Source organism: Vanellus vanellus, assembly GCF_965231255.1.
Source record: "Vanellus vanellus genome assembly, chromosome: 16".
Lineage (NCBI taxonomy): Eukaryota > Metazoa > Chordata > Aves > Charadriiformes > Charadriidae > Vanellus > Vanellus vanellus.
Window position 1 is genome coordinate 5,215,024 of NC_138921.1, and position 11,934 is coordinate 5,226,957.

The 11,934-nt window shown below is 41.5% G+C and overlaps 1 protein-coding gene across 1 annotated transcript; it reads left to right on the top strand.

The window, feature by feature from the left end:
• The first annotated feature begins 5,960 nt into the window (after positions 1–5,960).
• On the top strand, positions 5,961–11,465 carry DRG1 (developmentally regulated GTP binding protein 1). Its single transcript, XM_082491457.1, has 9 exons — positions 5,961–6,073; positions 6,280–6,403; positions 7,071–7,246; positions 7,656–7,725; positions 8,295–8,464; positions 9,218–9,348; positions 9,563–9,730; positions 10,737–10,859; positions 11,351–11,465. Exons 1-9 carry the CDS (start codon positions 6,032–6,034, stop codon positions 11,448–11,450), a joined length of 1,104 nt encoding a protein of 367 aa, XP_082347583.1. The 5' UTR covers positions 5,961–6,031; the 3' UTR covers positions 11,451–11,465.
• Positions 11,466–11,934: the final 469 nt, after the last annotated feature.

The window sequence follows — 11,934 nt, forward strand, 5'->3', positions numbered from 1 at the left end:
CATCTGTGTAGGTCTTGTGGTTACTGAAATTTTTCAGAATAGTCTTCATTATTATACTCTTTAAGAAGGTTAGTTAGTCACTATTTCACATAGATCATAATATTAACAGAGACATTTCTGCATAGCGCTTGTGCCAGCTAATTCAGTCATATGAACCATTTCCTTTTTCTGTGTGTTCCACAGAAAAATATAACATTGCACATTTCATGGCACACTTACAATTTTAGTGAGTAGCTGTCAGTTTCTCTGAGCTTTCCTTGGAATTTTAATTAACTGTGACCGATCTAACAAGCAATTAATTCAACATTCATTACTTGTTAGGTGGGTTATTACTTAAATGTAGTTTTTAAAGCTCGCTCATTTTTTGGTTGGGAATCATCCCATGAGAATGCTATCCCTAGCAGCAAGGATTCTCAGACTGGGAGATAGCACAGTTTCCTCTGTAATCCAGACGTGGGTTAGAGATTTGTCAGCTTTCTCCTCTAGAAGCAGACAAACAACTCTCTTGTTTAAAAATACCTAGCACTCGCACAAAACCGACAGCAACTGCTCATAGGGAGGTATATCCTGCTATGAAACGTATGCAGAAAGAGTTATTTTAAAAAGGGAAAACCGCATTGCTTGCTTTTCTTCTTTTTGATCACTCTCCTCACTGCACTCACGTGCTGCGTAGTCCATCTGTTGCATGGCAGTCCACGACAAAGTCTGGGGAACCGACACTAAACTACAGAACTTTTTATTGTTAAACTAATCTAACACAGTCTTGGAAGCCAACCTTTGATACTTAATCTCCCTTTTGTTCCCCTCATTTCTTCACTCTGCCCAGTTTAACTTATTCTAGACTGCCTGGAACCAAAGCAACCTCAGCCATTCAAAACAAGATTGCCACATCAAGGATCTGGTCAAAATGGGAATACAACCTGGGATTCCATCTAATCGACTCCCCACGAATTAGGCATCCATGCCTAGCTAAGAAAACCTGACAGACAACTTTCTCATGTAAAACAGACATTACAATACAATCCTAAATATGCAAAGCAAGTAGTGAATGTTTGGTATTTACAGATTAATAGCTAAACTACAGTGCTGTCCTGAAAAGGACAACTTCTCCATAAATACCAAGTAAACAGGCATAAAAAAGTTAATCCAGGAAGAAGACAGCTAAGAATGGATACACGTGTATTTCTTACAACACTCAAAAGATACACAACTTACTTTCTTTTGCCTCAAGAGTCAATTGAGACGTGAATTGTGTCAACTTCCGGAGTTGCTTCACCTCAAGCAATCAGTATTATGGTTCCATTGAAGACTCAACACTATGGATCTCAAAAATCTTACCTTTTGACAGCAGGCTTGCAAAATCTCTTTCCTCCAAACAGGGATGAGGCTGGCCCTTAATCAGCTTGTTACAACCACCTTAAAAAGGTTTGTCTCCTCTTCAGCATGAGCAGTTCTTCCCTGAAGTACAATAATGGGGTCAATTAGCTGCCAGTTCTCAAATCAACGTACAATTCGGGGGGGGGGGGGGGGGGGGGGGGGGGGAAGGGGAAGGGGAAGGGGTGTGTGTAAATTTGCAAAATTGTAAAAATTGCAAAATGGAAAAAAAAAATCAGAAAAAATCACTTTAAAATGAACAGATTCTCTATATGCAGTTATAACTGGCAGTTACCTTTTTTTCATGAGGGAACAGGTTGGTGACAGTCCCGTACCCAGAATTCTTAAAATCATAAGTACTCAGGTCAAGGTTATCACCTGATACAGATTATTTTTCACTGGGCTGGTGATAATTTCTAAGAGGATATGAGCCTTGTTTCACCTACAATCATGATGTAATTTCCTCCTTGTCACCTCCCTCCCACTTCTTAAATCCTGCAGAAATCTCTACCACTAAGCTAAAAATGTACTGTCTATCAAGTCCACAAACACACATGTAGCATTAGCACTGCTGTTTGCCAGTATGTTCTACAGCTTCTGTCATAAGGTGAATTATCAAAACCACAAGTGCTGTACTACCGGAGTGGCTCTTAAGCTAAAACAACCTTCTCAGTGCACTGTGAATAGACTTGATATCCACAAGCCATTGAAGTTATTTATTAGAATAAAAAGGAGGAAAATAAAAAATAATTAAAAAGTACCTAAATAAGCAAGCACGTACTGCTTATTTTTAAGGAGGGTGTTTATGTGATTTGAATGAAGCATACAATACACAAGTTATCATGATCAATTTCATACTCACAGGTTTTACCATGCGTTTTACAATTGTAAATTTTACACGGTTATCCAAAAGACTTGCAAGTCTTTTCTCAACATACTTAGTTTGCATCTCATGTAAGTAAAACCCTTATTCAAGCTAAAATAATAGCTGTTTCAGAATTTGGCCCATTATAAAGCAGTGTATTTAAAATTGGTAGTTTGACAGAAAACAAGCTAAATGTGTTGACTGCTCAGCTCCCCTATTGAAGTGATCTCCAGTTATCACATTCACAGGGCAGTGCTATGGAAACATGAAAGTTTCAATCATTCTGCAGCAACTGCACATTCCTGTTGTGCAAAAATAAAACTGAGGGACAAGTAAAGGAGATGACTTGCCCAAAATCAATGAGTCAGCATGACTGGAGTGTGTAGAATATGAATTTCCAAAACCCATATTTGCTACAGCCCTCCATCATTCAGATCTTGCTAATGAGGTATGTGCCATTTCAGTCACATTCCTGTCATTGTAGCTTGATGAAACACAAACTCCTGCTTTTTCCCCATCACTAATTCCATACTGTGTCATGTTTCTTAATTGTTTGATAAGACAGCCTTTATTTCAGATGCAGTCTTCCTGCATTTTCTAAACACCTGTACTAAATTGGTTTCCTTACCTCATTAAAAATATTATTAGAAAAGTGCTCATGTTACGCACTTCCAGTTTATCAATTAGTAATTCATATGACTACATGATCATTTGGGCTTTTTTATTCCATATTTGAATCTTTATTTGGTGCTGTCTGACATAGTAGGCAGTTGGCCACCTGAGAGATTGACTCTTCAACTGCTGTGCAATGTACAACCTTTGTAAATATACCCCCTCTAGCACTTCACCTAGATTTCCTAAGTGGAATTCTCTCAATTTAAAAACCATACACATATGTTTAAAAAACAAAAGGCAATTCACATACTCCATCTTCTGACAGTGCCCTGTGTAAAGCTCAATTAACCTTTCACATAGATGTCAGTCTCTTGCATCTCTCTTCATTTTCTCTCAAGTTCCATTGGGGGCTTTTTCCTCTTCTGAAATTATATCCAATTTTCTATTAATATCTTCCTTGATTTTTCCTTTCTCTGTCTGATTGTTTGGCTGTTTGTTTTTTTTTTTTTTTAATAAACTTTTATCATTTGCTCTCCATTTTCTAGTTTTGCTTGCTGCCCTCAGAGGATATAATCTAACCATTCCCAATTACCCACCTTTCAGTCAGTTTCCCAGTTGTCACATCTAACTTCCCATGGTCATAACCACCCTGTTCTCCAAGTGCCACATAACATAAAACACCCTTCTATTAAAAAATTGACAACAGTCATCACAGTAAATAAAAATAATTACACCTTATTCACAGCCTGGAACCAATCTCTATCAAACAAGCCTTTCTGAAGCATAAAAGAGGGTACTGTTATAAACTAATATGAATTACTTTAAATATTCTAACCAATTAAAAAGTGTGAATTTGGCTAGGAAAAAAAATAGACAAATTATCTTCATTAATTAAACTCTTATTCCCTTCAGGTCATTGAGGACAATACTCAACGCGGAAAGAATTTTTTAGGTGCTTAAATTCCAATCTTTGCTTGAGTAACTTTCTGGGGAAAAAAAAGATTTCAGAGCACATACTGAGCATTTCTGTGTTAAGAAAACTATGAATACCTAAACCAGGAAAACAAAAATGACTCAATTTTCATACCATCTTTTTTATTGACATCTTTGTTCATTCAGCCCACACTTGGGAAACTAATTTTTAGTTAGACTCAATGTATGTGATTTGGAGTGAGTTTGTAAGAACAACTATTACTGTTGCTAGCAACAAGTTCTGAAATTGGCCACCATCTACTGCAAAAATAGAGGTGGTCTTAAACCCTGATTGACCATTCAGAATTTGCATTTTTCTCACTGTTTTTCCTGTTACTAGAGGGGACCACAAACACAGACTGATTCTATGGCTGAATTCAGCTGAGGTTTAAACAAATACGATTCCATCTGAAGTAGGAACAAATTTATACCAGGACCAAATCTGCTATGTCCTATGTTGAAAACAAATATTGTTCACAAGGAATAATTAGAAAACCATGAACAAATATGCAACAGTAGGCGCATTTATATTTACCCTAGTTTAGCTAACATTACCAGGAATAGTAATCCCATTTTATTTGAGATTCTATTTCAGTAAGTACTGTACAAGCTTATATTAATGATAGTTCCTACTATAAAGAGTTTATGACCTTAAAGGCTGCTTTTTTGATTAAGATAAGACAAGAAGGGGACAACGCAGAGGCAGAAAGAGATGGTAAATAGCAATATTGTTTCCACTGCACTAGTGTTCTCCTTTTTTTTCTTTTTACTGTTATTTAAAGAAGACTTAATGATCTGTAACAATTCTATTACCAAAATTGTTAAATTTCCTCAAGCCTACAATACTCTGAATTCTGTCTGAAGACATAGCGGGTGGTTCTGCAAGTGTCATTAGAAACACTTCTACAGTATGGGTCCAGGAGAGTATATTTTCGTTTAAAAAGCATGTTAAGTTTTACATTTAGATATGTCATATAAAGCCAGATTTTGTAATAAATCGAGAAAGAAAAGCCTTCCTGGGAAGGTTGCTCAATATGGAGAAAAAGGTTTCTATAAATGATTCCAATTCAGACAAGATATGACAGAGAAACAAACTTGGAGACTCTAAAATCCTGAAAACTTACAAAAATGCATTTCTTTATGTCATAAAAATACTTTTTATTCCAAATCCAACTGCTTGGCTTCTAGTGGTGCTGTCAAAAGCTGGAGATACTCGGCTCTTTAAAGTTTGAAGGGGCCATTAAAAAAAATCCTTTATCTATTTAATTAGCCTGCATCCAATGGCCAGTTACAGATGTCCCTGGGGCAAAGCGGTATGGCCTGGGCTCAGCTGAAAGGAGCCGTGAGAAAGCTTCAGAACGAAGTCCTGGTGATACAAAGCACCAGCTAGAGAAGGCTCTCCTACGAGCAGCGTAGCAGCTCTACCCGGTTCAGCCGGGCTGTGGAATACATACGCACATCTACACACCTGGTGATGAGCAGTACTGCAAGCGGACTACAAGGAAGACCAGGGCGGAGGCAGATCTCCGCGTACGTTGAAGCGCGAGGTCCAGTTTAACCACAGGGAAGGGCAGAGGCCGCCTCTGAGAGCTCTCACGGGCAGCGGGTGCTCGGGCTCGGCGGGCAAGGCCCACTCGCACACCTGCCGGCCACCCCGCCTCACTGCACGGCCCTTTTCCCTCTCATCGCCTCAGGCTCTCGCCGCAACTCCCGCACTTTTTCTCTCAGAGCCTAACGCCGGCTGCCACGCTCGCTCCCAGCACCGCAACGCCGGCGCCTCCCTCACAAGCGAGCGCCTCAGCCTCACAACGACCGTTCTTCACCACGCAGCCTCTCATCAGCCGCCTCATACCGATTTCTACACCCCCACAGCCGCCTCAGCCTCGCTCGCTCTCACCCCCCCCCCATTCTCTCTCTCTCTCCCCCCCCCTCACTTTTCCCGCCGCCGCAGCCCACCGCCCCCTTCCCCCCACAGCGGTGCCCGCTGCCCTGAGGCGGCGCGAGGGCAGCGGCGCCAGGGGGCGCTGCGGTGCCGCCGGGCTCTTTCCCGCCTGCCGCTGAGGCGCGCGCCCGCCGCTTCTCGCGAGAGTTGGCCTCGCTCCCGCGAGAGGCCGCCGCGCGCCTGCGCGCTGCCGGGCCGGGCCCGCGGAGGGGAGCTGCTGTGGAGGCTGACGGCCGGGACCGCGGCCGACGCCTGTCGCCACGATGAGCGGCACGCTGGCCAAGATCGCGGAGATCGAGGCTGAGGTAACGCGTCGGCCTTCTCCCCGGTCGGGGCCGGGCCGGGCACGAAGCGCTAGACCGGGCGGCGGGGGGGCTCCGGGGGTTGGGGGGGAGGGGGCGCTCCGTGAGGGGGTGACAGGGCCCTGGCGGCGCCCTTGGGGTCGTGAGGGGTGGTGCGGCCCGGCAGAGCCTTCTCCCGGCGGTGAGCCCTCGGTTCCGTGCTTTTGCAGATGGCCCGGACGCAGAAGAACAAGGCCACGGCTCACCACCTGGGGCTGCTGAAGGCCCGCTTGGCCAAGCTGCGCCGGGAGCTCATCACCCCCAAGGGAGGCGGCGGCGGCGGCCCCGGGGAAGGTGCGTTGTTCTGCGGGAAGGCTCCGGCCGCCGCGGCGGCCTCTGCAGAAGTGGCCGTTCCTGCCTGCTGAAGTGCGGGGTGTGTGACGGAAATGGATCTCACGGGGGTGGCTCTTGTCCGCTTGTATCGTGTCAGACTGTCTGCTGAATAAATCGGAGCAACCTTCTCTCCCTCTTGTCCTTCCCGGTACAGGACCTTAGCCGTGGTTTGTGGTACTTTCTCGGGCTTTGGGGTGGAGCCGTTCTTGAATCGTAAATGAAAGGACTTCTGTGTTTTGGCTAATACAGTCTTGTATTTGCAGAAGTCTTAGGGGTTTTACATGAAGCAGCATCTTGCAGGAGGCACCTATATTTATATATAAAGACGTGAATTGTGGAAGCTGCAGTGCTTAAAGGTAATGCTCCACCTACACCGAAGGCATGTATAGCCCACTGAGAAGCCTTGCAGCCTACATTTTGTCGACAGGTACATGCCATGGAGCGTTATACAGACAAAGTGATGCAAGGCGATATAGATTGTGAACTCTCAGTTTCATACTCTCATCCTCCTTGTAGGGAAGCTTGCCTGGGTTTCACTCAGGTAATGTTGAAACTAATAGTGGGACTTCTGTCCAGAACCTTAGAAGATAGAAAATGGCCATCTTTTATTTTTGCTCTTTATTTGCAGGCTTTGATGTGGCAAAGACAGGTGATGCCCGAATTGGGTTTGTGGGTTTTCCATCAGTGGGGAAATCTACTCTTCTAAGTAATCTGGCTGGTGTGTACTCTGAAGTGGCAGCATATGAATTCACTACACTGACTACCGTGCCTGGAGTCATTAGATACAAAGGAGCAAAGATACAGGTGAGGTCTTTTTGTGTCTGTGAGGATAGGATGGTATATATACAAGTAATGGTGTTATGGCTGAATGGTCTGTCCTGATATTACCAGGTTAGAAGTGACATGTAGAAGTGCTTGAGAATACATTGCAAATGTTTCCATGAGGTACTAATTTTACCCTGCTGTTCACTTTGCTCTGGGAATTTCCTGTGATAGTACTCATATTCTCTATGAGATGATCTGTTGTATTGTACCAATAGGGCACATGGGATAAGAGAATCTATAAGAATCAAAGGGGAAACAATTTTGCCACATTCTATTCAGATTTGCATTAGAGTCAGCTGGTTTAGTAGAAAGGTAAAAGTAGGGTTTATTTTCTCCACGAAGAAAAATATGTTTCTCATGAGTTACCGTCCTTTCTCTGAACAAATAGCTACTTGATCTCCCAGGAATTATTGAAGGTGCCAAGGATGGTAAAGGCAGAGGACGGCAAGTCATTGCAGGTGAGTGTATTAGAGCTGGAGGCAGTGTCCTATCACTGATTCAGTTAGTACCGCTTATGAGAATGAAGGGTTGAAACACTGTTTCTCATGTCTTTAAAAAGCTGAATTGTGTGCTGGAATTGAGCTGCTTGCTATGAAGCAGTAGCCATTTTTGTTTTGTTCTGGTTTCAGTTCTGGCTTTATGCATTTGCTGAGTTTGTGCTCTGCGTTGGCACTGCACTGAAAGTATATTACCAATTTTGAAGGTAGATGTGATCCCATATTAAACAAGGCTGCTGTCTTAATTTCTTTACTTAGCTTATGGTCATCATTCTGGGGTCTGAATGTAGACAGGAAGGAAGATTTTTCCAGCCTCTGTGATTGTTATAACATATAAGGATCTGACTATCAGTAATGCTTGTCCAGCACCACAAACTTCAGTGTTATACTGGAATTTAAAAATTAGCAATCAGCTGGCCTTCGGGGGTTTAATATTGTCGTCAGTCCACTGAGCCATATTTTGTGTTGTTTTGTCTAAGATTGAGTGAGTGTACTTTTTTGAGAGACTGCTTTCTTTTTCTGATTCTTAGTCGCTCGAACCTGCAATCTCATTCTTATTGTTCTGGATGTGCTGAAGCCCCTTGGTCACAAGAAAATAATTGAGAATGAACTGGAGGGATTTGGAATTCGTCTGAATAGTAAGCCCCCCAATATCGGCTTTAAGAAAAAGGATAAAGGAGGCATTAACCTTACAGCCACAGTAAGTTGGAAGTTTTCTTTAACCAAAACAACAACAAAAAATCGCTTGAAGAAAGAGGCATTTGTAGTTAATGGTATGTCTGGGACCATTCCTGTGCTATGACTTCTTCAGAAGCTGAACTGCTGTGCTGTAGTCAGTTACTTCTCTTGGAGGCCATCCATACCTGTCCTTGGAGCCTGACCACCTCCTTACCCCCAAATCAGAGGCTTGGTTGCTTTCCAACAATTACAAGTTCCAAGGCCCAAAGGAGAGTGTGGAAAAACTGCCTCTCGCTTGGTGACTATAGCATTCTTCTGGAGAAGAATGCTCGGAGTTCCAGGCCTTGCAACCTGGACTCCTCCTTATTTTCCATTTACCTCTGAATCTTTAAAAATGTAGAAATAGCCAGAGATACCAAAAATCAGAACTCTGCTCTGGAATCTAGGTACATAACACCTAATTGTCTGCGCACCAAACTAGTAGATATGTGGGTTTGTATTGCAACCAGTCCCAGATTGACAGGAAACATTACTTCTGAAATGTCTGATTGCAGCTATCAGTGGGGAATTAATATAAATAAAGCTGTCATCATTTAAATTTTTTTTCCCATCTCCTGAGGCTAACTATGGTAAAATCATAGTCAACTCCAATAACTTAACAATACCACTATTATTTTTAGTAACCTGTATGCAGCAATTGCTAGGTGATAGCGTTATTAATTCTAATACTTTATTTGACTGTAAAGTCATTCCTTAATACTGTCTCTCTGTTCAGTGTCCTCAGAGTGAGCTGGATACTGAAACAGTGAAGAGCATCCTAGCAGAGTATAAAATTCACAATGCTGATGTCACACTGCGCAGCGATGCCACTGCTGATGACCTAATTGACGTTGTTGAAGGGAACAGGTACTGTTGGGACCGTGGGTTTGGCATACTTGCAATTTATATTCTACAGAAAATAGTTGTCTCTGAGGTTTGCCTCCCACAGAAGCTAAGTTAGTGATGTGGTATCAACAAGTGCTGTTTAGCACCTTACTGTCCTTCTGAAAAATAAAGCTTTTTCGATGGTAGCAGTGTATTGCTGCTAGGCTGCTGTAACAGTATTTCCTTCTTTTTGCAGGGTTTACATCCCATGCATTTACGTCCTAAATAAAATTGACCAGATTTCCATTGAGGAACTAGATATTATTTACAAAGTACCCCACTGTGTACCAATATCTGCTCATCATCGCTGGAACTTTGATGATCTGCTGGAGAAAATTTGGGACTACTTGAAGCTAGTACGAATGTGAGGCTCAGTTGCTGCCTTCTGTGGAGTTAAATATAAGGCTGAGGGTGAAGAATGTCTCAAGAATGGTTGAATGATGATTATTTTATAATGGTTTTCTACTAGCTTAGAACTCTAGCTTTCAAATGGTGATGTCTTTTGTCACTGAAGTATGTTTACTCTGTAAATTGGAAATTGTGCTCCTCTTGCCTGTTGTGTGATAGACAGTTTCTTAACAGTCACAACTGCTATTTTTTGGACTTGTAGGGGAATTAAATGAGGACCTTGTGAAACCAAGTCCAAAGTACATCTTAAAAAAATCCTGAAAACACGGAATTCTAGTCAAACAGTGCAAAGTTATGAATTTCAGAGGTACCTCTTTTCAGTCTGGCTCACTTAACAGAACAGAATTTTGTTCTTCATCTAGCCTTTCAGATATTTTTACTATAAATTATTACAGGTTTACTTTATACTAGTAGTATGACGTATGCATACTAGCAGTGTGCATTTCTTTGGATCAATTTATGAATGAATCTACTAATACTCATGGTATAGCAATTGTAGTCTTTTAAACTTGTATCTATACATCTTCTTGTGACAATATAAAATCTATTGTAAAAAGGCATTTAGTATATCTAGGTATCTGGGCTCTAGACTTTGTCAGGTTTTTTCCTAATACATGTTGATTTTTCACAGGAAAAAAAAAAATTATAAGTCAGCACCATAACACTATAGATGTTCTTTTCCATCAACTATTCCTTTTTCATCTTCTTTAAGCAACTATAGAAAGCTCACTAGTGATAAATCTTTCCAGTTACAAGGGGGAACCTGCTGTAGCCATTGGCTCTCCAGATTAATTTCTAGCTTAAGAACACCAAACAATGTACAGAGTATCTGTTTTCACCACTGTAATAGTGGAACTTGGCACAAGCACCTTGAATGATGGTGCGAATGACCTATGAAATTTCATGATGGTTTGAAAGAGAAGAGGTTTTGGTATTGACTGACTGTTCCATCTGTGTTACAGCTACACCAAACCTAAAGGGCAGCTCCCAGACTACACCTCTCCTGTGGTACTACCTTACTGCAAGACCACAGTGGAGGATTTTTGCATGAAGATCCACAAAAATCTCATTAAAGACTTTAAATAGTAAGTATTATTGTAAAAGAATAATTTATAGAGAATAGAAAGTTATCTGCCTCCTGGTATATTCTTTCATTCTCTTGTAAATTAGAAGGGAACACAGGATTTTATTAATTTTTTTTTAATGTTGAATGGAATACATCTCCCTATGACAATTAAACCTAATACTTAAATTACTGTATTTGATGTTCCTATGCTCTTTCCTGGATGATTTTCCTCTATGGGGAAAATGTTTTTCTTTATAAAAGAGTAGCACTAGATGCAGCATTACAGGCCATTGTCCTGTATGCACAAGTATTTTGGATGACTTCATACTTTGTTTTGATCTGCTTGTACTCTGGTTCACACAGACCACTCATCCAGGTACTTGCAGGAGAATAAAAATAGCTCTTAAGCATTGCTTTCTGTATTAGCTTTGTGACAGAAATAGCCGTTGTTCTGCTGTTTGCGTATTATACTTGTAAGCCTTTTAAATTTGATTTTTCTTCTCCTTTCAGCGCGCTGGTCTGGGGTTCATCTGTTAAACACAACCCTCAAAAAGTTGGTAAAGACCATACTCTTGAAGATGAGGATGTTATTCAGATTGTGAAGAAATAAAGTTCTTCTCACACAGTTTGCCATTGTGCCTGAAATTTGTCATTAGTTTTAAGTGGCAAAGAACAGGCCATTTCTATCAAATCTATAGCAAATGGGTGTTGTTTTTTTATGGTAGTACCTCAATGTATGGTAAAACTGAGATTTCTGGCTAACTTGTACTGCAGAAACTCATGTCAAGTGACTTTCAAAAAGGCAGAATTTTACAAGGAGGTTTTGATGCCTGGAGTGATTTTCTGCTACACATGTACATCTTTCCAAATTGAAAAAAACCTCACACACCAGGAATTACTTTGTTGCAAATGAGAACAACATACAAAAAGCAGAGGCTGAAGAACTGTATCTTATGAAGCAGTGCTAGAGGACACAGAGTTCTAACTCTGGCTGCCTTAAACATTTCAGATTAAAGGCTTCAAAGCTATTAATAGTCCTGCAGTTGTGGCAAAGATGGTGGGTTCTGCTCATGAGCAGTCACTTTTTCAGTTGT

What these genes read in the sequence shown, in the direction of transcription:
- DRG1 (XM_082491457.1), top strand. Translation starts at nt 6,032, where the DNA reads ATGAGCGGCACGCTGGCCAAGATCGCGGAGATCGAGGCTGAG. An exon ending in GACGTTGTTGAAGGGAACAG is followed by an intron (nt 9,349 to 9,562) that starts GTACTGTTGGGA and finishes TTCTTTTTGCAG; the next exon opens with GGTTTACATCCCATGCATTT. An exon ending in CTCATTAAAGACTTTAAATA is followed by an intron (nt 10,860 to 11,350) that starts GTAAGTATTATT and finishes TTCTCCTTTCAG; the next exon opens with CGCGCTGGTCTGGGGTTCAT.